Here is a 27,500-nt window from a genome sequence, read left to right on the forward strand (position 1 = left end):
CGCTAGCTGGGCGTTACTCCATGCGCGACCGAGGCAGCAAAACAGTCAAAAGTTTATGGGAATCACTGCCCGGTAGAACCGGCTGGATTTCTTCGCCGCCAAAAAAGTACCAGATTAGGTACCCATTCCTAGTTCTTCATAAAGAATAAATTGTTCATCTTAGGTTTTAGTCACCTCGCTTTATTCAGACAGCTTTAAAATAAAATGACCTGGTACGATCCGAACATCTGGTGCCGTGACCAGGATTATTTGACTGTCTTGCAGCAAAATGGAGCCTCACTTTGGGTGAACAGCGGAGCGGTGTATTACCCTTAACTCGCTAAAAGTCACGGCAGTTCAGCGTGACTCCACGCCCTACTCAGAAACCAAAACATAGCACCGTCGGAATTTACGTGAATTGGTGCCTGGTAGAACCGGCTGGATTTAGTCGCCACCAAAAAAGTACCGGATTGGGTACCCATTCTTACTTCTTCGTAGAGAATTGCTCATCTTTGATTTTAGTCACCTCGCTTTATTCAATTTCAGTACAAAAGAATCTGGGAGGATGCAAACAACTGGTGCCGTGACCCGGATTGTTTGGCTGTCTTGCAGCAAGGTGTAGCCTATAATACTTTACACGAGGTTGCAGGTTGAAAGTCACTTGGAGCACATGTATAAAGAAACGAGGATTCACATAATTTACCGTGCAAATATCTTAAAGGGGAACATTATCACAATTTCAAAAGGGTAAAAAACAATAAAAATCAGTTCCCAGTGGCATGTTGTATTTTTTTAAGTTTTTTTAAAAATCTTACCGGTCTCCGAATATCCCTAAAAAAAGCTTTAAAGTGCTTGATTTTCGCTATTTGCGATGCCACTATCCATTTCCCTGTGACGTCATACAGTGCTGCTGCCAATGTAAACAAACAATGGCGAATAGCACAGCAAGATATAGCGACATTAGCTCGGATTCAGACTCGGATTTCAGCGGCTTAAGCGATTCAACAGATTACGCATGTATTGAAACGGATGGTTGGAGTATGAAAGTATTGAAGAAGAAACTGAAGCTATTTAGCGAATAGCTATTGACGCTATTCATAGCCATAGCATGGCCGAATAGCTGCGTTAGCATCGCCGGTAAAATGTGCAGACCAAACGATCAGGACTTTCGCATCTTGTGACACTGGAGCAACTTAAATCCGTCGATTGGTAAGTGTTTTTTTCGCATTAAATGTGGGTGGAAGGAAACGTAATATAGTTGCAAATCCATCTGCAGGTTATCCATACAGCTCTGTGCCATGTCTGCTTTAGCACCGCCGGTAAATAGCATGTTAGCATCGATTAGCGTAGGATGTTAGCATCGATTATCTGGCAGTCAACATCAACAAAACTCACCTTTGTGATTTCTGTGACTTTATCGTTGCAAATGCATCTGCAGGTTATCCATACATCTCTGTGCCATGTCTGCTTTAGCACCGCCGGTAAATAGCATGTTAGCATCGATTAGCTGGCAGTCACGCCGCGACCAAAAATGTCTGATTAGCACATAAGTCAACATCAACAAAACTCACTTTTGTGATTTCGTTGAATTTATCGTTGCAAATGCATCTGCAGGTTATCCATACATCTCTGTGCCATGTCTGTCATCGCCGGTAAAATGTTGAGCCACTTTGGTACATTCAATGGGGGTCTGGCGGCAGATTTCTTGCCAGTCGTGCAACTTGAATCCCTCCCTGTTAGTGTTGTTACACCCTCCGACAACACACCGACGAGGAATGATGTCTCCAAGGTTCCAAAAAATAGTCGAAAAAACGGAAAATAACAGAGCTGAGACCCAATGTTTACAATGGGTTGAAAATGAAAATGGCGGCTGTATTACCTCGGCGACGTCACATTCTGACGTCATCCCCTCCAGAGCGATAAACAGAAAGGCGTTTAATTCGCCAAAATTCACCCATTTAGAGTTCGGAAATCGGTTGAAAAAATATATGGTCTTTTTTCTGCAACATCAAGGTATACATTGACGCTTACATAGGTCTGGTGATAATTTTCCCCTTTAACAGTTATGTTTTTGAAATTTGGGAGGAAGTCGCAGCACCATGAAAAATACCGCTCGAACCCTCGATCACCCGATTCACTATGCCTGCAGGAACGTGACACACAAAACACACACAGGCCAGTTCACCTGAGGGTTGTGTCTCGCCAGATCCTCCAGTTTCAACCAGACTTCTTCTCTCTCCTTCACTTTGTGTTTTTCCCTAAACACACGGGGGAATAAAAGCGGTCACGTCAGTGAGACGTGGAAGTTGTGTGTCGCCGTGTCGCCTCACTTGTGTTTGTCGCTCTTGTACTGTTGAGTGCAGTCGTCAAAAAGCTTCTGGTTCATCTCCATGAAAAGTTTGAGGGCGTTGTAGATGAGGCCGTGGATGGTCCTGACACACACACACACACACACACACACACACACGCACACACACACACACACACACACACACACACACACACACACGTAATCGATATCAATAAAACAATGTGTTCGATAAAACAATGTTTTTTTTCTTCTTGGTGGGAAGAAAGTGGAAGTATTGAAGCAAGGTTGGTCACGTGAACAAAGGCACTCGCTCTCTGGTAACCGAGCACCGCAGGAAGTGATCACTGATCAGTGGGAGTGAGAAGCTAACAGCCAATCAGGTGACAGTATCAACTATCACGTTTGGTTGATTCTGGAGTTTTTGGATTGTTGCATTGGGACCGTAGTCAGACCAACGTGGTTTGTAAATGATGCAAGGCATTCCTCCCCACCAAGACAACTAATTAGAGCTGGACTAATAAAACGATATCAATATATATCGTGATGGACACATCATCGATATCAATATAAGATGCGTTCAGTAAAAAAAAAATCGATACATTTATATTTTTTGGTCGGAAGCGAGGTTCGTTTCATGAAGTCACTCGCGCTCTGGGAACCCAGCAAACAGGATGGGAGGGACACGCTATCAGCCAATCACATGACAGTATCAGGTTGCGGCGTCTTTCTGTCTCGCTGTGGATTCTCTGCATGGAGTGCGAGGAGAAACTGTGACGTCTTCATACATCAAACCAATAACAGAAACTTGTCTTTAGTTTTGTTGGTTTTAATGCAGACGTGTGGCAACACCCTGACACTTCCAATATGGTCGTTTAATGAGCACCGGTAGCTTGTCAAACTCCTCTGTGTAGTCTTCAATAGCTTATCACACCACTGCCATCTCGTGTCTCAAATCTGCAACTACCTTCAAATCTACTTGAATTATATTGTTACCTTAGCTCATCCTACCTGGCTACCAGACAACCTTTCCACTGATAAATAGCAGCCTTGGTGAGAATGCATCGGCGTATTTATTGGCAGGCTTAAAAAGGACATAAAATTAGTTATCGATATCGATCAATCTGAAAAATGTATATCGTGATAGAGTTTTCAGTCATATCGCCCAGCTCTACCGCTAATAGCACACCACCTTAGCCACGCTTACCCTTTAGAGCACAGCTGTAACTTCCTGCCACTAAGGAAAATAGTTCTTTTCAGGTTTCTTCATTAAGGATTTTTTTACATATTCCCAATTTTGTTTACAATAATATATATTTTTCTGCTTCTCCACAGGTCATTAAAAATACTAATAACCGATATACAAACCCCGTTTCCATATGAGTTGGGAAATTGTGTTGGATGTAAATATAAACGGAATACAATGATTTGCAAATCATTTTCAACCCATATTCAGTTGAATATGTTACAAAGACAACATATTTGATGTTCAAACTCAAACATTTTTTGTTGTTGTAAATAATCATAAACTTTAGAATTTGATGCCAGCAACACGTGACAAAGAAGTTGGGAAAGGTGGCAATAAATACTGATAAAGTTGAGGAATGCTCATCAACCACTTATTTAAAACATCCACAGGTGTGCAGGCTAATTGGGAACATGTGGCTGCCATGATTGGGTATAAAAGCAGCTTCCATGAAATGCTAAGTAATTCACGAACAAGGATGGGGTGAGGGTCACCACTTTGTAAGCAAATTGTCGAACAGTTTTAGAACAACATTTCTCAACAAGCTATTGCAAGGAATTTAGGGACTTTACCATCCACGGTCCGTAAAATCATCAAAAGGTTCAGAGAATCTGGAGAAATCACTGCATGTAAGCGATGATATTACGGACTTTTGATCCCTCAGGCGGTACTGCATCAAAAACCGACATCAGTGTGTAAAGGATATCACCACATGGGCTCAGGAACACTTCATAAAACCACTGTCAGTAACTACGGTTGGTCGCTACATCTGTAAGTGCAAGTTAAAACTCTACTATGCAAAGCAAAACCCATTTATCAACACCACCAAGGAATGCCACTGGCTTCGCTGGGCCCGAGCTAATCTGAGATGGACTGATGCAAAGTGGAAAAGTGTTCTGTGGTCTGACGAGTCCACATTCCAAATTATATTTGGAAACAGAGGACGTGGTGTCCTCCAGAACAAAGAAAAAATAACCATTCGGATTGTTATAGGCGCAAAGTTCAAAAGCCAGCATCTGTGATGGTATGGGGGTGTATTAGTGCCCAAGGCATAGGTAACTTACATATCTGTGAAGGCACCATTAATGCTGAAAGGTCCAAACAGGTTTTGGAGCAACCTATGTTGTCATCCAAGCAACGTTATCATGGATGCCCCTGCTTATTTCAGCAAGACAATGCCAAGCCACGTGTTACAACAGCATGGCTTTGTAGTAAAAGAGTGTGGGTACTTTCCTGGCCCGCCTGCAGTCCAGACCTGTCTCCCGTCAAAAATGTGTGGCGCATTATGCAGCATAAAATACGACAGCGAAGACTGAAGCTCTACATAAAACAAGAATGGGAAAGAATTCCACTTTCAAAGCTTCAACAATTATTTTCCTCAGTTCCCAAACGTTTATTGAGTGCTGTTAAAAGAAAATGTGATGTAACACAGTGGTGAACATGCCCTTTCCCAACTACTTTGGCATGTGTTGCAGCCATGAAATTCTAAGTTAATAATTATTTGCAAAAAAAAAAAAAAAGTTTATGAGTTTGAACATCAAATGTTGTCTTTGTAGTGCATTCAATTGAATATGGGTTGAAAAGGATTTGCAAATCATTGTATTCCGTTTATATTTACATCCAACACAATTTCCCAACTCATATGGAAACGGGGTTTGTAAAACACTGATATCGTGATACGGTTTTCAGCCGTATTGCCCAGCCCTACTATCATTTTAGTTGATGCAGACTTTATGTAGACGTGTGTGTGTGTGTTACTTGTTCCAGTGGCTCTTGGAGTTCTTGTAGAGCGCAGGAAACATGATGGGAAGAATGTTGGCAGCGTTGTCGCTGATCAGGCTCATGATATACTCATTGTTCCAGTAGTAGAGCGCACGCTCCGCCACCTGCACAAGGTGTGACGTCACCACAGTGATGACTTTCTGGGAGGAGGATCGCTGCAACGTTGTGCAATACCTGGAAGTGGGGGCTGGACACACACTTGGCCAGCTGTCTGAAGAGCGGCTCCTGGACCTTGATGAACTCGGCCGGTTCGATGACGTCCAGGATCTCCTCCAGCTCGTTGAGGAACATCACCTCCTTGGGACTGTGAGTCTTGGGCCAGAACTTCAGCAGCCCCATGATCACCTGTAGAGGGCACAGGTTAGAGGGCACGTTGCCTGTGCGGTTTCTATGGTAACAGTGGACTCACTGGTTCTGTCAGGCTGCTGTCCTTCTCCAGGAACTGGACCACGCAGTACGCCAGCTGCGACACAAACACACACATCACCGAGTGACCTCGCCACTGGCCGCCATTGGCTTTTTCCCCAAACAGGAAGTAACTTAAGCGGGGTACACAAAGACAACCGCAATGTTTTTGTTCCTCTTTCCGACCCGATTATCTCTTCTAAGATTGTCTTGTGGTCTGAGGTGTGTTAAGAGTGACTTTGTCCAAATAATGCTGAATATTAAACCAAATTGTCTGTGGGGGAACACTGACGACTCTAGGGCATCTCCGTGAATTGTGCAGGAAGTAGCAACAAAACGCATTACAGATACATTATTTAGAACATGGGTGCCCAAAGCTATTGTTTTATTGGCCCGACGTTCATTCTAAAAATATTATTTAAACAATAAGATATGAAAAAACATATAAAAGTGGAATACAAGAGCACACAGGTGAAATGTGTTAAATCTGCAAAACTGCCATGCAGGTTGTTTCTTCTTTAAAACTGTCATTGCTCACAAATAATAATGAAAAAAAAACCATTACAAAATAATAAATACGTACAATCGACGGATAGATCTGGAGATTTGAGGGTAAAAAAGTAAAAGTAAAGAAAACAAATAATTTCTCATGTATTTTTAACACTTAATAATGTGGCCCTTTTGAATTCCTAAAAAGTTTAATGTGATTAAAAAAAAATAAGTCATTGCTCAAAAATAATAAGGAAAAAACAACATTATAAAATAATAACGTATCATCGACGGATAGTTCTGAAGTTGACCTATAGATTTGAAGGTCAAAAAAGTACAAAGTAAAAAAATAAATAAATAATAAGATGTGATTTATTTTTAAAACTTAAGTGTGTGGCCCTTTTTGATCCCTAATAATTTTAGCGGGATTTTCTTTAAATCTGTTGTTGCTCAAAAATAATAATGAAAAAATAACAAAACATTACAAAATAATAAAAACATATAATCGACGGGTAAATCTGAAGTTGATCTGGAGATTTGAATATACAAAAAGTAAAACAATAAATAAATAAAAATAATATATGATTAATTTTTAACACTTAAAAACGTGAACATTTTGGATCCCTCAGAATTTTTGTGGGATTTAAAAATAAAAAACGTCATTGCTCAAAAATGTTAATAATTTAAAATCAATGTTGTTAGGAATTATTGACCTATTTAAGGCTCCAATTGCATCACATCAAACATTTAATTTTGAAATGTTGGGGAAAAATAATCCATATTTTGTGTGTTTACCACAAAAAAGTTTTTGGGACCAAAAAAGGCATAAAACAACAAACCAAAAAAAACATGAAAAAAATTCTAAAAACTTATAATCGACAGATAGATCAGAAGTTGATCTACAGACTTTTTGAGCGTTGTAAGTTAAAAAAAAAAAAAAGGTGACATTTTTTTTAGTGGGGGCCTATTGAATCGCCAAATAATTTACTGGGATTGCTCAAAGAATACCGATGAATTCATATAAATTACGTTATGAACTATTGACCTTTTTAAGGCTCCAGTTACTTCACATCAAATATTCCACTTTGAACATTTTTGGGGGGGGGAAATATTACATATTTTTCATCCCTTACCATAACAAACAAGGTTTATACAAAAAGGGCATAAACATTTTGTTTTAAATTATATCAACAAATAGACCTGTAGTTAATCTAAACATTTAAGCATTAAATGAAAAAAATAATATATAAAACATTTTTTATGAACGGGAACCTTCTGGGTCCCCGGGACCAAACTTGAAGGGAGCCCTAAAGGTTTTGGAAAGAAATTTAAAAATCTAAATGGTTTTACTTTTCATTTCAAAGTTTGGACACCCCTGATCTCGTATCGCTAGTTTTCACGTTGTCTCCAGGAGTGAACCTAAAAAGTGTTAATACTGCAAGTATTGTACTTACTACGCAACAACTGTTTGATTGTAACGTGCATCTTTGTTGTAGTTTTCATTCACAAAGTGTTGAAATCGCTTTGTAAAATCACTAATGCTAATCAGTAGCATGTCAATAGCAAAGCCAATGTATATTAGCATCAAGCTAGTGCATTTTTTTAATGGGCTCAAAAGTTAAAATATGCACTAGCCTTACTTAACTTGCGTTGGAGTGTTTCTTTGTATCAATTTCTTCGTTGACAAATTGCAACATTGCCTAGCGGCAGCATGGCGGACAAAAATACTTGACAATATAACAAAATGATTCCATTTTAAAATGTAAACAAAACCAGTAAAATACCAAACATGGCTCGCAGGTATTTGTGAAAAATAACATAATAAAAGAGCAGGAGATAAACTCTGTGAGGAAAATCGAGTCATTTGCTGGACATAAAAAAGAGAAACTACAACAAAGTATCGATCTGATACCAATCTTGGTATAAATACTATCAGTATTTTATCGATACGCCTCATGTTTGTTGACGCAAGACTTTAAGCTTGGAGGACTAGAGTCTGGCTTTGGAAGGTCATGTGTGCTGTGCAGTGTTTGTAGAATTACTTCTAAAAAGTAACTATAGTTACTCATAACTTTGCCAAAAGATTATTTGTATTACTAAAAGAAATACTATTTAATAAATGTGATGAATTACTTGGGAAAGTAATAATTGCATTACTCTAAAATAAAAAACCTTTCGATATCTGGCATGCGCAATTAAGATGTTTCATGAGAGCAGAGTGTGTGTGCCTTTAAAAAGGCGGCGCCTAAACACAGCAGCATTAGCTCAGCTGTGTTTTGGTAGCTTAGCAGAACACCGGCAGCGACGGCAGATCTCCTGAAGCTTTTCACTGTACTGAGTGTGCTTCCATGGCTGTAGTCTCCGTGTCCACAAACCATTGTAGGTTTACAAGATTGTCCCTTCAATCACTCATTTGTTGTTCATTATTCCCTTGAAGTAGTAGTGTGTACATTATGTGTGTGTGTATACTAGCAGCACATGTGTTGTTTGCTGTGTGATGTTGCCTTTTAGTGCTTGTTGCTTTCATGAGTACAAAATTACTTCCTGCATTGAACTTCTGACGCTGTCTTGTTGACAAACAACCACAGTAAAAGTAATTAGATTACTTGTCACTAGTAAAAGTAGTTTGATTACTTGTTACTAGAAAAAGCAATGCTGTTATTCTGCACACAGGTGTTGTGTTGATATTTTCATAACACAACACAACACAGACACACAAGGATCTTAAACCTGCTCAGTGCCTAAATTGGTTCCTTAGTTTGGGGTCTTCAGCGGATCAAGTATTCACATGTGAACCAGTCTAGGATGGAACGTGATTTTGAGTTGACCTCACCTGTGGGTGGTAGACGCTGAGGGACTTGACCTTATGAAGCGGCACCAGGACGCGGATCAGAAACATTTTGTGTTCTTCTTTGAGCGGCAGAGCAAAGCCGTTGATGATACTAAAACAGAGGCGGCACGGGTCAGAGGTCGCGCTGGTGTCGGGTCAAAGGTCGCCTGTGCGGTGTCGTACCTCCCCAGGATCTCCAGCAGCTCAGCGATGCCGTTGTGATGCTCGGTCTCGTAGATGAACCTGACCCAGAAACAAGTTTGTTACGTCAGCGACAGATCGGCGCCTTTGGTATTGCTTCGGTTCTGAAGCTTCTGACCTGTAGAAGATGTTGTTGATCTGGCGACGGATGTACGCGCGCAGGCCCAGGAACTTGCCGTAGATCCGGTGCAGGATGGTCTTCAAGAAGTCTCTTTCACGAGGGTCCTCGCTGTCAAACAGCTCCAGCAGCTTCAAAGAGTCACAGTCAGAGTCGTTGTCAGACCTCAGAGTCCGGGTCGGACTGCAGAGTCTGGGTCGGAGCTCAGAGAGTCCGGGTCGGAACTCAGAGATTCCAAGTCGGACCTCAGAGTCCCTGTTGGACCTCAGCGTCCCTGTCGGAACTCAGAGTCCCAGTCGGACTTCAGAGTTCAAGTCGGATGTCAGAGTCCAAGTCAGCCTCAAAATCTCGGTCGGACCTCAGAAACTTGGTCGGACCTCAGAATCTTGGTCTGACCTCAGAGTTCAAGTCAGATGTCAAGAGTCCAAGTCGGACCTCAGAATCCATGTCAGACATAAGAATCCAAGTCGGACCTCAGAGTCCCAGTCGGACCTCAGAGTCCCAGTCGGACCTCAGAGTCCCAGTCGGACTTCAGAGTCCCAGTCGGACGACAGAGTACAAGTCGGACGACAGAGTACAAGTCGGACGTCAGAGTCCAAGTCGGATGTCAGAGTCCAAGTCAGCCTCAGAATCTCGGTGGACCTCAGAATCTTGGTCGGACCTCAGTGTTCAAGTGAGATGTCGGAATCCAAGCAGGACGTCAGAATCCATGTCGGACATAAAAATCCAAGTCGGAACTTAAAGTCCAAGTCGGACCTCAGAGTCCCAGCCGGACCTCAGAGTCCCAGGCGGACCTCAAAGTCCAAGTCGAATGTAAGCACAACATTCGGACCATAGAGTCCAAGTCAGATGTCAGAGTTCAGATCTTACCGACATAACAAAGTTTTGGTCCATGTACTTCTTGGCGATGTTGGGTTGGAAGTCTGGAGACTCCAGTAGGCGAAGGAAGAATTCGTAAACCAGCTGAATACACAAAATCCCAAAGAAGGTCAAGTATCAGCGACACAAGAAAACAGGACTTCAACGTGGACCAGGATGCTAGGATCGGTTTCCTGAGGACCCCAAACATGTCCGGGTAGGAACAGACCTGCAGATGTGGCCAGGCGGCCTCCAGCGTCGGCTCGTCCTCCTCAGGGTCGAACTCGGCTCCCGTCGGGTTGGAGGACGGAGGAAGAGTCCGGAACAAGTTGATGGAAAACTGTGGCAAAGTTGACTCTTGTTACGTACTGTCAACATACTACATACACATGTACTTTTGTACAAAAATACTACATACACATGTACCTAAATACTACATACACATGTACTTTTGTACCTAAATACTACATACACATGTACCTAAATACTACATACACATGTACTTTTGTACCTAAATACTACATACACATGTACTTTGGTATAAATACTACCTAAACACGATGCAAATGTACTTTAGTATAAATACTACATACACATGTACTTTTGTACCTAAATACTACATACACATGTACCTAAATACTACATACACATGTACTTTTGTACCTAAATACTACATACACATGTACTTTGGTATAAATACTACCTAAACACGATGCAAATGTACTTTAGTATAAATACTATGTACACATGTACTTTTGTACTTAAATACTATGTACACATGTACTTTTGCACCTAAATACTAGGTACACATGTACTTTGGTATAAATACAACGTATACATGTACTTTGGTAGAAATACTACAGACACTTATACTTTTGCAGCTAAATACTACATACACATGTACTTAAGTACTGCATGTGTTTAAATACTATGTACATTTGTACTTTTGTACCTCATTTATTTAAATACTATGTACACATGTGCTTTTGTACCTAAATACTACACACACATGTACTTTTGTACCTCATGTGTTTAATTACTAAGTACACGTATACTTTTGTACCTAAATACTACATACACATGTACTTTTGTACCTCATGTGTTTAAATACTATGTACACATGTACTTTTGTACCTCATGTGTTTAAATACTACGTACACATACTTTCGTACTTCATGTGTTTAAATACTAAATACATGTACTTTTGTACCTAAATACTATGTACACATGTACTTTTGTACCTCATGTGTTTAAATACTATGTACACATGTACTTTTGTACCTCATGTGTTTAAATACTACGTACACATACTTTCGTACTTCATGTGTTTAAATACTAAATACATGTACTTTTGTACCTAAATACTACGTACACATGTACTTTTGTACCTCATGTGTTTAAATAATATGTACACATGTACTTTTGTACCTCATGTGTTTAAATACTACGTACACATACTTTCGTACTTCATGTGTTTAAATACTAAATACACGTACTTTTGTACCTAAATACTACGTACACATGTACCTCATGTGTTTAAACAATATGTAAACATGTACTTTTGTACGTAAATACTGCGTACACATGTACTTTTGAACCTCATGTGTTTAAATACTATGTACACATGTACTTTTGTACCACATGTGTTTAAATAATACGTACACATGTACTTTTGAACCTCATGTGTTTAAATAGTACGTACACATGTACTTTTGTACCTCACGTGTTTAAATAATACGTACACATGTACTTTTGAACCTCATGTGTTTAAATACTACGTACACATGTACTTTTGTACCTCATGTGTTTAAATACTATGTACACATGTACTTTTGTACCTCATGTGTTTAAATACTACATACACATACTTTTGTACTTCATGTGTTTAAATACTAAATACACGTACTTTTGTACCTAAATACTACGTACACATGTACTTTTGTACCTCATGTGTTTAAATAATATGTACACGTGTACTTTTGTACCTAAATACTGCGTACACATGTACTTTTGAACCTCATGTGTTTAAATAATACGTACACATGTACTTTTGAACCTCATGTGTTTAAATACTACGTACACATGTACTTTTGTACCTCATGTGTTTAAATACTACGTACACATGTACTTTTGTACCTCATGTGTTTAAATACTATGTACACATGTACTTTTGTACCTCATGTGTTTAAATACTACATACACATACTTTTGTACTTCATGTGTTTAAATACTAAATACACGTACTTTTGTACCTAAATACTACATACACATGTACTTTTGTACCTCATGTGTTTAAATAATATGTACACATGTACTTTTGTACCTAAATACTGCGTACACATGTACTTTTGAACCTCATGTGTTTAAATACTACGTACACATGTACTTTTGTACCTCATGTGTTTAAATAATACGTACACATGTACTTTTGAACCTCATGTGTTTAAATACTACGTACACATGTACTTTTGTACCTCATGTGTTTAAATAATACGTACACATGTACTTTTGAACCTCATGTGTTTAAATACTACGTACACATGTACTTTCGTACCTCATGTGTTTAAATACTATGTACACACGTACCTTCGTACCTCATGTGTTTAAATACTACGTACACATGTACCTTCGTACCTCATGTGTTTAAATACTACGTACACATGTATTTTCGTACCTCATGTGTTTAAATACTACGTACACACGTACTTTCGTACCTCATGTGTTTAAATACTATGTACACATGTACTTTTGTACCTCATGTGTTTAAATACTACATACACATGTACTTTTGTACTTCATGTGTTTAAATACTACGTACACATGTACTTTTGTACCTCATGTGTTTAAATACTACGTACACATGTACTTTTGTACTTCATGTGTTTAAATACTACGTACACATGTACTTTTGTATCTCATGTGTTTAAATACTACGTACACATGTACTTTCGTACCTCATGTGTTTAAATACTATGTACACACGTACCTTCGTACCTCATGTGTTTAAATACTACGTACACATGTATTTTCGTACCTCATGTGTTTAAATACTACGTACACACGTACTTTCGTACCTCATGTGTTTAAATACTATGTACACATGTACTTTTGTACCTCATGTGTTTAAATACTACATACACATGTACTTTTGTACTTCATGTGTTTAAATACTACGTACACATGTACTTTTGTACCTCATGTGTTTAAATACTACGTACACATGTACTTTTGTACTTCATGTGTTTAAATACTACGTACACATGTACTTTTGTATCTCATGTGTTTAAATACTACGTACACGTGTACTTTTGTACAGGTATAAAGATAATTTGGGTTTTCCTTATCGCATGGCTGTATCGTGTTAGGTGTGATCACCATGACGACGGCCTCAGGGTAGATGGATTCGCTGAGCACGTCCGTGTTGTGCGTGATGTAGTCCACCATCTCCAGGAGTCCTGCTCGCTTGACTTCTTTAAACTTCAGGTCGCTCAGCGGGTCGCTCACAAAGTCAAAGAGCACGCAGCACTGCTGCAACTTCTGCAGGAAGAGATCCTCTCGATCCATCGCTGGAGCGTCTGCTCGTTAGGAGGAGGAAGAGGAAGAGGAAGAGGAGGAAGCCAAGAAGAAGTGGAGGATCAAGAGGAGGAAGTCAGGAGGAAGCGAAGGATGAAAAGGAAGGAAGCAGAAGAGGGAGCGGAGGAGAAAGAGAAAAGCAGCAGAAGAAGAAGAAGAGAAGGAAGCGAAAAAAGCACGAGGAAGCAGAAGGTGAGGTGGAAGCAAAAGAAAAAGCAGAGGAAGAAGAAGTAGTGGATGCAGAAGAGGAAACGGATGAGAAAAAAAAGCAAAGGAAAAAGCGGACAAAAAAGCAAAGGAAATGAAAAAGAAGAGGAACAAGAGGAAGAACCGAAAGAAAAAAGAGAAGCGAAGGAAGATTATAACAAGTGGAAGAAGAAGAAAAAAGAAGCAGATGAAGAAAAAGAATCAGAAGAATAAGGAGCATAAGACAAAAACGAAGCATAAGAGGAAAAGGAAGAAGCGGAGGATGCAGAAAAAAAAGAAGAGGAAAAAGAAGAAAAACCAGACGATGAAGAAGGAAACGATGAAGAAGATGGAAAAGAGAAAGAAGAAGAAAAAAATGAAAAGAGTAAGACAAATAAGAAGAAACAGAAGGTGGAGGACGAAAATGAAAAAGAGGGAAGAAAAAGAAAAGGAAGGGAAAGACGAAAAAGAAGAACAGGAAGGTGATGAGGAAGAAAAAGAAAACGAGGAGGAATATGAAATATGGAGAAGAGGAAAAAGAAAAGGAAGAAAAAGAATAGGAAGGAGAAGACACAGAAGAACAAGAGGAAGAAGAAGAGAAGGAGAAGAAGAAAAAGAAAAAAGAGGAAGGAGAAGAACAAAAAGAAAAAGAAGATTGAGAAGTAAAAGATTGAAAAGCATGAGAAAAAGATAGAGGAGAAGAAAATAATAGAGGAGAAAAAGATGATGGAGGAGAAGAAGAAGAAGTAGAAGGAGGAGAAAAAGAAGTAGAAGAAGAAGAAGATGAATAAGATGAAGGAGAATGAGGAGAATGAGAAGAAGATAATGATGGAGAAGTAGAAGAAGATGGAGGAGAAGAAAAAGAAGATGAAAGAGGAGAAGAAGGAGGAGAACATTAAGAAGAAGATGGAAAAGAAGAAGATAAAAGAGAAGAACAAGATGAAGGAGAACGAGAAGAAGAAGAAGGAGAAGAAGAAGGAGAAGAAGAAGAAGAAGAAGAAGAAAGCTTAGATGTAGTGTTTGAGTGATGTTAGAAGATGATCAAAGAACACTAAACTAGCTAAAGTCCACAACAGTCCTCAGTTCAATAACTCTAAACATGTTTACACAGAGTCTACACTTGTCTTGCTGGACCAGGTTTAAGACCAGCTTTAGTGGCTTTTAGAGCACAATCTGCATGGACCGGGTTTAGAACCAGCATTAGTACCTTTCAGAGCACAATCTGTCTGGATCAGGCTGGATCAGGCTAGTTTTAGGACAGTGTTTAATCAATTTCCAGAGCAGAATCTGCCTGGACCAGGATTAGGACCATTTTAGATACCTTTCAGAGCACAATCTGCCTGGAACAGGTTTAGGTCCATATACAGTACCTTTCAGAGTACAATTTTCCTGGACCAGGTTTAGGACCACCTTGAGGACTTTTCAGAGCAAAATCTGCCTGGACCAGGTTTAGTACCTTTCAGAACACAGTCTGCCTGGACCGGGTTTAGGACCAGGTTTAGGTCCAGGTTTGGCACCAGGTTTAGGACCAGCTTTGGTACCTTTCAAAGCACAATCTGCCTGGACCTGGTTTAGGTCCAGTTTTAGGACCGGTTTGAGTACCTTTCAGAGCACAATCTGCCTGGACCGGGTTTAGGTCCAGTTTTAGGACCATCTCTAGTACCTTTCAAAGCAGAATCTGTCTATACCGGGTTTAGGACCATGTTAAAATCCAGTTCCAGGACTGGGTTGAGTACCTTTGAGAGCAGGGAGCTTCTGCAGTTCTCGGTTCCTGCTGACACTGAAGCGAGACGAACTGTGACGGCGCTCCTTCTTCACCACTTGAGGACCTCCACAATATTTGATCTTGTGCAGCTGAGTAGGCGGGGGCACGCTGCCGCCGGGATGCTTACTGACACTCTGCCACACACACACACACACACACAAACACACACGGTCGTCCAAAGAGCAGAACACACGGTGGCGTGCACAGGCAGCAGGCGCCCCACTCACCTCGTCAGCGGAGACATCTTTGTTGGTGTTGACGTCCGCACTTTTTGGGCTGCTTTTGGCACATTTACTCACTTCCTGTTGGCAAACAAAATAAAAGTTCCTTCAATGGACAGTTTGAAGTTAAACACAGCGAGCTGTGAAAACAACTAGTCATGTCACTTCAGGGCCACCCTAAATCTATTGTCGATGCACTGTGATAGTGTTTCTTCACCTGGTTCCTCTGTACTCTGCCATGCATTCAACTGTGTCTGTTTTAAATAAAGTGTGATTGATTGATGTACTAACTCATGCTCACCTCGTCAACTTTTTGCTTTTGCTCTATTCACCACTGCCCTTTCATTTATCAGCCTTGCACAAATTACAAATTTAAGGACTTTTAGTTATTGGTTAATATTTGTTGTTTACATTGAACGAGAGATCAGGGTCCGCCAAGTCCAATTCCTACTCCTACTTTGGCCAATTAAGCTGATTCTTGGTTTGAACATTTCTGCTCAGGTGTTTCATACTACTTCCTGCTCTGGCTGTGAGGAGAAGACTTTTAAAAAAGTGCAATCTCAAGCTTTAACAGACATGGAGCATTAAAAGCCTGCTGAAACCCACCACTACCGACCACGCAGTCTGATAGTTTATATATCAATGATGAAATCTTAACATTGCAACACATGCCAATACGGCCGGTTTAGTTTACTAAATTACAATTTCAAATTTCCCGCTGAGTTTCTTGTTAAAAAACGTCGAGGAATGATGACGCGTGTTTGTGACGTCTCGGGTTGGAGCGGACATATTGGCCCAGCACCACTTACGGCTAAAAGTCGTCTCTTTTCATCGCATAATTACACAGTAATTTGGACGTCTGTGTTGCTGAATCTTTTGCAATTTGTTCAATCAATAATGGAGACATCAAATAAGAATGCTGTTGGTGGATTGCAGCTGCCTTTAGCAACCGAGACACAGCCGGTGTTTCTTTGTTTGTTGTGAAGCTTTAACACAGAGCGGTCAAGCGAACATGTTTCTCTACATCAACCAGCAAGTTTTTGAATGGGAAAATTGTGATATTAAGTCGGCTCTTACCGGAGACTTCAGTGGATTACTGGACCTCCTCCTGTAGCTGTCAAAAAGGCAGCTGGGATCTTGGCTCCTCAATTGGCTTCTCTCAGAGACACTGGCGTTCACCGCAGCCATACGACTTTCAAGTATGACTTTAGAATCTCACTAAAATACTATTAACACAATAAGCAGATAAGGGATTTTCCAGAATAATCCTAGTAAATTTGTCTAATTACATCTGAAATGCTCACACTGCCGCCGCTCGGAGCCGTTGCTTTATATTTTTTTTGTGCTTTACTCCAACTTTCCTCATCCACAAATCTTTCATCCTCGCTCAAATTAATGGGGATATCGTCGCTTTCTCGGTCCGAATAGCTCTTGCTGCTTGAGGCTATGATTCTAAATAATGGGAGGATGTGAGGAGCCCTACAACCAGTGACGTCACGTGCACATCGTCTGCTACTTCCGGTACAGGCAAGGCTTTTTTATTAGCGACCAAAAGTTGCAAACTTTATCGTCGATGTTCTCTACTAAATCCTTTCAGCAAAAATATGGCAATATCGTGAAATGATCAAGTATGACACATACAATGGACCTGCTATCCCTTTTTAAATAAGAAAATCTAATTTCAGTAGGCCTTTAAGCTGATTCTTGATTTGAACATTTCTGCTCAGGTGTTTGATCGATACTCCTTCCTGCTCTGGCTGTGAGGAGAAGACTTTTTAAAAAAGTGCAATCTCAAGCTTTAACGGACATGGAGCATTAAACACCGTTGTTACAGTGGGATGCTTGGTGTGACGTCACAGCACCCAATTACATCATCACTTCACCTGGCTTGCTAAAGGCTAACTTGGGCTGGTTCGCGTCAACCCGTAACTTGGTTCGGCGATGCCGCGGACAACGAATAGACCCCATTCTGACCACTAATCATCCAAATACTGAGTCATGTTTCGGCGGGTAGTTAGCTTAGCATAGCCCGAGCAGAGGAGCTAGCTAAAAGCGGCGAGGGAAATGTCGGTAAAATGACGACACAACCGCTACAATCAACGTTTATTTTAGATATCCAAGCCTTAGTCGGCTCACCTTCTCTTTCTTGCTTTTGTTCGGCATCTCGGTTATGGTGCAGGGTCTCTAACGGAGACTCTCGTGATGTTTTCCACGGGACTCTGACGCTGTCACTCGGTCAGCCTCGGCTCCCGGGTCCGGCCACCTGATTGGCTGCCGGCAAGCACTTCTGCCTAGCGACCCGCGAAAGCTTTTTCCTGATTGGCCCGTGCGTCTGTGTCGAAGCCGAGGCAGGCCTTCTCCCAGCAACACACCTTCCAACCTGAAGATCCAGAGGAGAAACTGCAGCTCTTTGCCATCATTTTACCCTCCCACAAAATGACATAGGCATTTTTTTTAAGCATGACTCGGTGAATCGCAGCTACAGCTAGTGTCAAGTAAAAAGGAATATGGAAGAAATGTTTAAGTTCATCCTTTCCGTGCTTCAGATGACTGATGTTGGGTGTGTGTGATGGATAACAAAAGTGAAAACGTTACACAGTATTATTATTATTATGAGTTATATCCGACCTGACTGCAAATAAGTATTTTTTTATTTTTATGTACTGTATTCTAAGGCCGTGGGTAACAAACTTTTCCCACCAAGTACCACAATAACGGCCGACATTAAAATACAGTAGCACTGTAGGCACAGGTATTCATTAAAACAAAGCAGAGGTTTTATTCAACAAGTATTTATATATATATATATTTTTTTTATTAAATCAACATAAAAATATACAAGATACACTTTCAATTAGTGCATCAACCCCCCCTCCCCCATTAACACTCATCCACCACACCCACTCACACAAAAAAGGGTTGTTTCTTTCTGCTACCAAAATTCTAGTTCCCACAACATTTATAGCACAGTCTGCAAGGGGAAATAGTCCCTGAAACACACATGATTGTGTTTGCCGCCGGTCCACTAACATTTACATCCATCCATCCATCCATCATCTTCCGCTTATCCGAGGTCGGGTCGCGGGGGCAACAGCCTAAGCAGGGAAACCCAGACTTCCCTCTCCCCAGCCACTTCGTCTAGCTCTTCCCGGGGGATCCCGAGGCGTTCCCAGGCCAGCCGGGAGACATAGTCTTCCCAACGTGTCCTGGGTCTTCCCCGTGGCCTCCTACCGGTTGGACGTGCCCTAAACACCTCCCTAGGGAGGCGTTCGGGTGGCATCCTGACCAGATGCCCGAACCACCTCATCTGGCTCCTCTCGATGTGAAGGAGCAGCGGCTTTACTTTGAGTTCCTGCCGGATTGCAGAGCTTCTCACCCTATCTCTAAGGGAGAGCCCCACCACACGGCGGAGGAAACTCATTTCGGCCGCTTGTACCCGTGATCTTATCCTTTCGGTCATGACCCAAAGCTCATGACCATAGGTGAGGATGGGAACGTAGATCGACCGGTAAATTGAGAGCTTTGCCTTTCGGCTCAGCTCCTTCTTCACCACAACGGACCGGTACAATGTCCGCATTACTGAAGACGCCGCACCGATCCGCCTGTCGATCTCACGATCCACTCTTCCCTCACTCGTGAACAAGACTCCTAGGTACTTGAACTCCTCCACTTGGGGCAGGGTCTCCTCCCCAACCCGGAGATGGCACTCCACCCTTTTCCGGGCGAGAACCATGGACTCGGACGTGCTGATTTTCATTCCGGTCGCTTCACACTCGGCTGCGAACCGATCCAGCGAGAGCTGAAGATCCCGGTCAGATGAAGCCATCAGGACCACATCATCTGCAAAAAGCAGAGACCTAATCCTGCGGTTACCAAACCGGAACCCCTCAACGCCTTGACTGCGCCTAGAAATTCTGTCCATAAAAGTTATGAACAGAATCGGTGACAAAGGACAGCCTTGGCGGAGTCCAACCCTCACTGGAAATGTGTTCGACTTACTGCCGGCAATGCGGACCAAGCTCTGGCACTGATCGTACAGGGAACGGACCGCCACAATAAGACAGTCCGATTCCCCATACTCTCTGAGCACTCCCCACAGGACTTCCCGAGGGACACGGTCGAATGCCTTCTCCAAGTCCACAAAGCACATGTAGACTGGTTGGGCAAACTCCCATGTACCCTCAAGAACCCTGCCGAGAGTATAGAGCTGGTCCACAGCTCCACGACCAGGACGAAAACCACACTGCTCCTCCCGAATCCGAGGTTCGACTATCCGACGTAGCCTCCTCTCCAGTACACCTGAATAAACCTTACCGGGAAGGCTGAGGAGTGTGATCCCACGATAGTTGGAACACACCCTCTGGTCCCCCTTCTTAAAGAGAGGAACCACCACCCCGGTCTGCCAATCCAGAGGTACCGCCCCCGATGTCCACGCGATGCTGCAAAGTCTTGTCAACCAAGACAGCCCCACAGCATCCAGAGCCTTAAGGAACTCCGGGCGGATCTCGTCCACCCCTGGGGCCTTGCCACCGAGGAGCTTTTTAACTACCTCAGCGACCTCAGCCCCAGAAATAGGTGAGTCCACCACAGATTCCCCAGGCACTGCTTCCTCATAGGAAGACGTGTTGGTGGGATTGAGGAGGTCTTCGAAGTATTCCTTCCACCTATCCACAACATCCGCAGTCGAGGTCAGCAGAACACCATCCGCACCATACACGGTGTTGATAGTGCACTGTTTCCCCTTACATTAATTACTATTTTTTATGTAATTGTTTTATATTATCTTACTTTCTTTTTTATCCAAGAAAAGTTTTTTATTTTATTTAGCTTATCTTATTTTATTCATAAAATAAAAAAAGGACCTTATCTTCACCAGACCAGGTTGTAAATGAAATTAGACTAGTCTAAAAGGTTTTTAAAACCAGGTCCAGTCCAAAAAATGTCCAAGTCGGGCTCAGCAACACACACCCTCATCCATGTACAACAAAAAAATTAGGGAAACAACAGATTGCATATAATTTATAAACAAAATTACATTTTCATAAAAAGCATTTGTGTATATTCCATATTATGTCCAAGTCAGACTCAACACACACCTTCATTTTGTACAAGTATAATTAATGTTTTGCCATTGTAACATTACACATAGCTTGAACAGTAACACTGTGTTTGACTATAAGTACATATAACAATGTACTTAAATAGTGAATCAAACAAAATTGCACATGCATATAATAATGTAATAATATAATGATAATGTACACAATCCCATATAGTATAATACATAGTAACATTTGATTCTTTGGTGTAATAATAGTATCTTTCTTATTAAATGTTTTTGTTCTTTGCTTTTTGACAGGAACAAAAATACACGACTGCACGCATTTCTATTCATTATTCAATAAATGTAATGTTACAAACATAATTATTTTTTAAAATAAAAATACTCAAATATCTGCTTGACTTTTGTTTGAATCTGTAACAATAACGTTCATGCTACTAATGTAATGTTGGTTACATTTGAATACACTGAGTTTGAAAAGTAGTTTTAATCAAGTATTTGTTTTATGTAACAAATATTTTACACTTTACCGTCTTTTTTTGTTAAAACAAAAATAAAATCTGATTGACTTACGGTTTCAAATCAGGTTATCCGTGAATGTGTACGGTGCACAAATGACTACAGCTTTCACGGTCAAAGATTGTATGGTAAAAACATTGGTCGCTGTCGTCAGAATTTTACGGTAAAAAAAGACTCGTACCATGTCTCTTTACAGTCATAGATCGTAAAAACAACCACAGATTTTACGGTCAAAATCTGGCCTCTCTGTCGCCAGAATTTCACCGTAAAAAAAAAAATAGTAACATTAAAAAAAAAAACCTACGATGAAATTATTGCGACTGATTTGCCAGTCTGTAGAGTACTAAAACATAATGACCAATGCCTTCTGAGGGCAGCCATAACTGCCATGTGGCCCTCAATGAAAATGAGTTTCACACCCTTGTTCTAAAACAACTCAATTTCCCAGGTAACTATAATTCCATTTATGACCTTGTTCTCACACTCCAGGTCAATTCCGATTTTTTTGCCCGTATGCGATCTGTATCGGATTTTTCCATATCCGACCCAGGCGTCGTTTGTACATGAAATCAAATCAGAAATTTATGCGATGTGTCCTGCGCTCAGATCGCATTCATCCGACGAGAATGACTTAAAAAGCGATGGGCCTCAATTATTCGCCAAAATTGACGGTTACGGAAGAAACAGTTAACAAAGCAGAAAACCCGAAGCAAAATATCCCGTAAAACTGCGTGAGCCAAAATACTTCCTTAATCTTCTACGTGCAATAGTTTGGTTAAGAAAATGTTGACTTTGATCCCACAAAATCCTTGAAATTTCCAATTATGTTTGTTTCCGTGTCAAATTGAATGGCCGCTAAAAGGATCGGATTTTAAATAAAAATAAAAATCGGACATCCAACCCTGCAGTGGAATGTACTCTGTGAAGGAGCACTTTGGTTATGGTTACTTCCTATGGGAAACTTAGACTTAGACAAACTAAATTACCAATAACAATAATTACTTTATTGATAAAACCAAGCAAAGATCTGGAGTCTTGAGCAAACATCACAAGAAGCAGCAGTTTTTCCTCAAAGGAACTTTTAATAAAAACAACTTTAGACAAACGGTTGTGAATTATGTACACTGAGGGATTTCATCTGCGGATTGAGCACACGCCAAGGTCCTGGACTAAGTGGGCATGCATCCCGTGTCAGACCAGCAGAAAAATGCAGTCTGAGCAAATTTCCGAGCGAGCGTGAGGCAGAAGCTACGCCGATTAAATGAAGCAGAACTAGACGGGGAACCATCCTGACTTGGAGTCTTCCTCTACTTTCTTTACAACTTTGGAATGCCAAATGTTTTCTTTTTTAAATGAAATAAAAAAACACTGAATGGGTTTCTGTCAGGACCGGACTAATCCCTGTATAACCGAGGAAAAACTAGAATGGAATCTCGGATCAAAAGTAAGAGCGTTCCAAAAGCAGCTATTTTTAGCAGACAAAAGTTTCAACCTGTGAATCTATGATCCTGGACCGAATTCATCATCCCGGATTCTCAGTCCCACCCCGTCTAATTCAAAGTCAACTGGGAGTCTGGAAGGGACATGTCCACATTTTCAGATGTTTCCATTGCTTCGGGAATCTCCTTGCATGCTTGATGTGGCCCAGAGTCGTGATCCGAGAATTCCACAATGTTTAAGTCAGAAACTCCCAAGGCCGGCTCTGGATCTGACTGGACATGAAAATGCTGCTGCTTGGTCTGGGATCTGGTTTTGGATCGTGTTTGTCGTACAGGGGTGGTGCGAACGGGAGGACTTCTCTTTTGAGCGTTTTTTCCTTGAGATCTAGGACAAGGTGTGGATTCATGATCCGTTACTGGAGGTGTTTCTAGAAGGTCTTGAATTGGGGTATCGTTGTGTATTTTGGATTCAGAAACAATTTTTTCCTGTTCCTGACTTTGTGACGTGGGTATTATCTTAGCAGGTTCGGGAAGGTCTTGAATTGGGGTATCGTCGGGTAGTTTGGTTTCAGAGACGTTTTTTTCTTCATGTTGACTTTGTGACGTGGGTGCTATCCTAGCACGTTCTGGAAGGTCTTGAATTAGGGTATCATTGTGTATTTTGGGTTTGGAAACAGTTTTTTCCTGTTCCTGACTTTGTGACGTGGGTGCTGTCTTAGCAGGTTCTTGATCATGGGGAATCTGAACCCTCTCAGATGCTAAGTCCAAGCCAGTCTGTAAAGACCAAACAGATTCAATGTGAATATCCAACTGGGACTCTGGTTCTGGGGTTTGTGGAATACCATTTTGTGTCTGCTGAGATGTGTTGGAAGGTTGTGGAGCTTGTTGGCTTGGAGAAGGATTGCTAATGGACTGGGTGCTACTCTTTTCACCCCCGTTGGCTGTAGTTGACTTTGTAAACGACAAAAGTCCTAGCTTGTTTGTGCTGCTGTAGAAGATGCCAAATAAGTCCTGGGCTTTGGCTGCAGCCAGGTTACTTTTTGGTTTATCAGACCTCTTAGATCCTTCACTTGTGTTGATGAATGGTGGGGGCTTGACAAACACGGCCTGAGTCTGTTCACTCTCGGGGACACCGGGAGCTGCCACATCTGGCTCGTTAGTTAATGTTTCAAATGGAGCGGCGTCTGCCGTGTTGGGTTTCGATTCTTGGGGAATTGGGTCAGCCACCAATGGCTCAACCCCTGACAGTTTCGGATCAGGACTAGTTAGCGATAAAGATACGGGTGGAGATGCTTTGGAAACTGAGGAGGCAGGCTGCGACACAGTCGGAACTTGGCTGGGGACTGAGGAGGCAGGCTGAGACACAGTCGGAGCTAGACTGGGGACTGAGGAGGCAGTCTGAGACACAGTCGGAGCTTGGCTGGGGACTGAGGAGGCAGGCTGAGACACAGTCGGAGCTCGTCTGGGGACTGAGGAGGCAGGCTGAGACACAGTCAGAGATAGGCTGGGGACTGAGGAGGCAGGCTGAGACACAGGCGGAGCTAGGCTGGGGACTGAGGAGGCAGGCTGAGACACAGCGGGAGCGAGGCTGGGGACTAACGAGGCAGGCTGAGACACAGTCAGAACTGGTCTGGGGACTGCTGGGCCAGTAGAACAAGAAAACTGTTGCAGAGATTTAGACACAGTTGGGCCAAGAGTACTAGAAAACCTCTGCACAGATTGAGACACAAGTGGGACATGAGGAGTCGGAAACCGTTGCAGAGATTTATTAACAAGTGGGGCAGGATGAGACACAGGGGGAGGAGGACCGAACTTCGTATTACAAGATGCGAGAAAAGGTTTAGTCTCTGGGACAGGAAAGTTGGGTCGGATCTGAGATTGTTTGACCCCCTTTGACGCCCAAGGCATGGTGCTTCTATCCTCACACATCTTTTGAGCGAGCTCTTGGGCGAGGGCTACAGACTTTGCAAAAGTGTCACCAGGGGAACTATTGTCAGCTATGTTCGTGGCTTTGGCTTTTTTCAAGGCTTCTTCCTCCTCTTTGATGAACTGGGCGGCCTCTTTCTTGGCATCCAAAGCCAGTTGACTCTCTTTTTTCTTCCAAGTAAACCTCCCAAAGGTAGGCGCCGAGGTCACAGCCGCGTGCTTGGTGGCTTCCAAGCTTTGCTTGCGGAGTTTAGCTCTCATTGCCGGACTCGGTCCACTCATGACTTTGGGCGGATCGTAAGGCTTCGGTTGCTTGTTTGCTTCTGGCGTAGCTGGGCTTTTGTTCGACGTGTCCTTCTCCACACTCTTGACTTTTCGTTCACGCTCGTGTTTGGAAGAGCCCTCGGAATATTTGGCAAATTTGTGCTTGTCCTCGTCTCTCAGGTCGTATCGGGGCCGTCGGTCGTGCTTGTCCTCTTCCTGTCTGTGATGTCGATAACAACGGATACCTGGCTCCTTCTCATCCCTCCTGCTGTACTTAAGCCTGACGTCTTCCTCTCTATCAGGGTAGTACTTGTCCTTCTTGGACTCATACTTTTCATCCTCAAATTTCTTGCTGAGACATGGACTGTGCTCATCTCGAGTATTGGTAATTTTGAATTCTTCCTCTATCTTTAGAGCTTTCACCTTCTCTTCTTCTTTTTCCACTTTTAATGCACGCTCTTTATCTTGTTTTTCCTTCTTGGCTTTCTTTTTGCCGCTCTTGTCCTTCTCCAGCTTCTTTGCAGTCACGTCCGCAACCAGCCCGGCTTGCCGGTCCAGGTTCCTTCTCTGCTCGTACAGCGGATTCTCGTACATTTTTTTCTGGAATAGGGCGGGAAAAACACAAGTCAAATGTCTTTAAACTAATGGAAGACTCTCGGAATGAATACATGTTTGTGAGTGGCAGTGTTTATTAAAACGTACGCGAGTGGAAAAAACCATGACACAAACAGACTTCCTGAAACTAAGCTACAAAAGATGCAACTCTGAGGCCCCGTCAAACCTGAAGTACACACAGTGCATCCTCTATGTATTCACAGCGCTTCACTTTTTCCATATTTTGTTTAGTTACCGCCTGATTCCAAAATGGAATAAAATATTTTTCTCCTTGGAAATTTTTGCAATTTATTAGAATACTATGAAATCAACTGTACTTAAGTATTCAGAGCCTTTGCTCAGTACTTTTTTGATGCACACATATCTTTGGGCAGTTTCAACCATTCCTCTTTGCAGCACCTCTCAAGCTCCATCAGGTTGGATGGGAAGCGTTGGATGTCTCTGTACATTGCTACATTCATATTTCCCTTGATCCTGACTAGTCTTCCAACTCCTGCCTCTGCGAACCAACCCCTCAGCATGATGATGCCACCGCCATGCTTCACTGTAGGGATGGTATTGGTCAGGGGATGAGCGGTTTCCTCCAAACATGACGCCTGGCATTCACACCAAAGACTTCAATCTTTGTCTAAGCAAACCAGATAATTTAGTTTCTCCTGCTCAGAGTCTTTCAGGTGCATTTTCGCAAACTATTACAAAATAATTCCTTCTTCCTGATTGGTGGATTACTGCAGAGATGGTTGTCTTCTGTAAGGTTCTCCTTTCTCCACAGATGAATGCTGTAGTTCTGACAGAGTGACCACAGGGTTCTTGGTCAACGCCCTGAATAGGGTCCTTCTCCACCGATCGCTCATCTATAGGAAGAGTCCTGGTGGTTCCAAACTTCCATTTACGAATGGAGACCCCTGTGCTCATTGGGACCTTCAAGGCAGCAGATGTTTTTCTGTATACTTCCCCAGATTTGTGCCTGGAGACCATCCTGTCCTGGAGGTCTACCTTGGACTTCATTCTTGGTGTGTGCTCTTGTCTGCGTACACTGTCAAGTGTGGGACCTTCTATAAAGACATGTCTGTGTCTTTCCAAATTATGTCCAACGAACTGAATTTACAACAGGTGGACTTCAATTAAGCTGTGAAACTTGTCAAGGACGATCAGCTTCATGGCCTAGGCTGTGAATACTTAAGATTTTGTAGTTTTTTATTTTAATAAATTAACAAAAATAAAGAAAAAAAAAACTTTAACCTTGTCACTATAGTGTTTTGTGTGTAGAATTTTGAGGACAAACATTAGTTATTACATATTAGAACATGGCAGTAACATAAGAAAATGGGAAAAAGGGAACGATGCACTGTACGGAACTGTATGTTTGTGACTACAAATGTGCGCATGTTCTGCTTACTCATTTATTCGTTGTCGCTCCATTAGCTCTCTAAGCTAAGACGTGACCGTCGCATAAATGAGCACCACTGGGCGGCGACTAAAGTGCCTACCTTGTAGCAGTCATTGTGAAAGTGAGTGGTGGTGTGCTCTTCTGCACAGATGGCGTCTCCAAAGAACTTCTCACACAGCAGACAGAAAAATCCACGGACAGGAAGCAGGAACTCGGAACCTGCAAAACACGTCGCACATTTTAAAAATCCACAAGGAGGCGCTACAGAAAAGAGCAGGAAATGAAAGAAAGGTGAAGGTTTGACTCTTTTATCTGGCTGGTACG

At 41.9% G+C, this 27,500-nt stretch overlaps 2 protein-coding genes across 3 annotated transcripts in view; both read right to left on the reverse strand.

Moving 5' to 3' along the window:
• Positions 1 to 18,259, reverse strand: part of ppp2r5d (protein phosphatase 2, regulatory subunit B', delta) — a 25,540-nt gene extending 7,281 nt beyond the window's left edge. Inside the window, exons 1-14 of the mRNA XM_061911420.1 lie at positions 18,098 to 18,259; positions 15,968 to 16,042; positions 15,712 to 15,874; positions 13,592 to 13,791; positions 10,446 to 10,556; positions 10,229 to 10,321; positions 9,359 to 9,489; positions 9,223 to 9,282; positions 9,043 to 9,151; positions 5,725 to 5,778; positions 5,490 to 5,660; positions 5,292 to 5,419; positions 2,310 to 2,411; positions 2,165 to 2,237 (exon numbers count right to left, since the gene is read on the reverse strand). Coding sequence (XP_061767404.1) covers positions 2,165 to 2,237; positions 2,310 to 2,411; positions 5,292 to 5,419; positions 5,490 to 5,660; positions 5,725 to 5,778; positions 9,043 to 9,151; positions 9,223 to 9,282; positions 9,359 to 9,489; positions 10,229 to 10,321; positions 10,446 to 10,556; positions 13,592 to 13,791; positions 15,712 to 15,874; positions 15,968 to 16,042; positions 18,098 to 18,124 — 1,497 coding nt within the window. The 5' untranslated portion in view covers positions 18,125 to 18,259. The remainder of the gene's footprint in view (positions 1 to 2,164; positions 2,238 to 2,309; positions 2,412 to 5,291; positions 5,420 to 5,489; positions 5,661 to 5,724; positions 5,779 to 9,042; positions 9,152 to 9,222; positions 9,283 to 9,358; positions 9,490 to 10,228; positions 10,322 to 10,445; positions 10,557 to 13,591; positions 13,792 to 15,711; positions 15,875 to 15,967; positions 16,043 to 18,097) is intronic.
• A 4,345-nt stretch (positions 18,260 to 22,604) lies between these two features.
• znf318 (zinc finger protein 318) overlaps positions 22,605 to 27,500 on the reverse strand; it is a 20,280-nt gene continuing 15,384 nt past the window's right edge. For both annotated transcript variants that reach the window (XM_061911419.1, XM_061911418.1), the window contains exons 10-11: positions 27,277 to 27,395; positions 22,605 to 25,771 (exon numbers count right to left, since the gene is read on the reverse strand). In XM_061911419.1, the coding sequence (XP_061767403.1) occupies positions 23,093 to 25,771; positions 27,277 to 27,395 (2,798 nt within the window). In that variant the 3' untranslated portion in view covers positions 22,605 to 23,092. The remainder of the gene's footprint in view (positions 25,772 to 27,276; positions 27,396 to 27,500) is intronic.

Source organism: Nerophis ophidion, linkage group LG09, assembly GCF_033978795.1.
Source record: "Nerophis ophidion isolate RoL-2023_Sa linkage group LG09, RoL_Noph_v1.0, whole genome shotgun sequence".
NCBI lineage: Eukaryota > Metazoa > Chordata > Actinopteri > Syngnathiformes > Syngnathidae > Nerophis > Nerophis ophidion.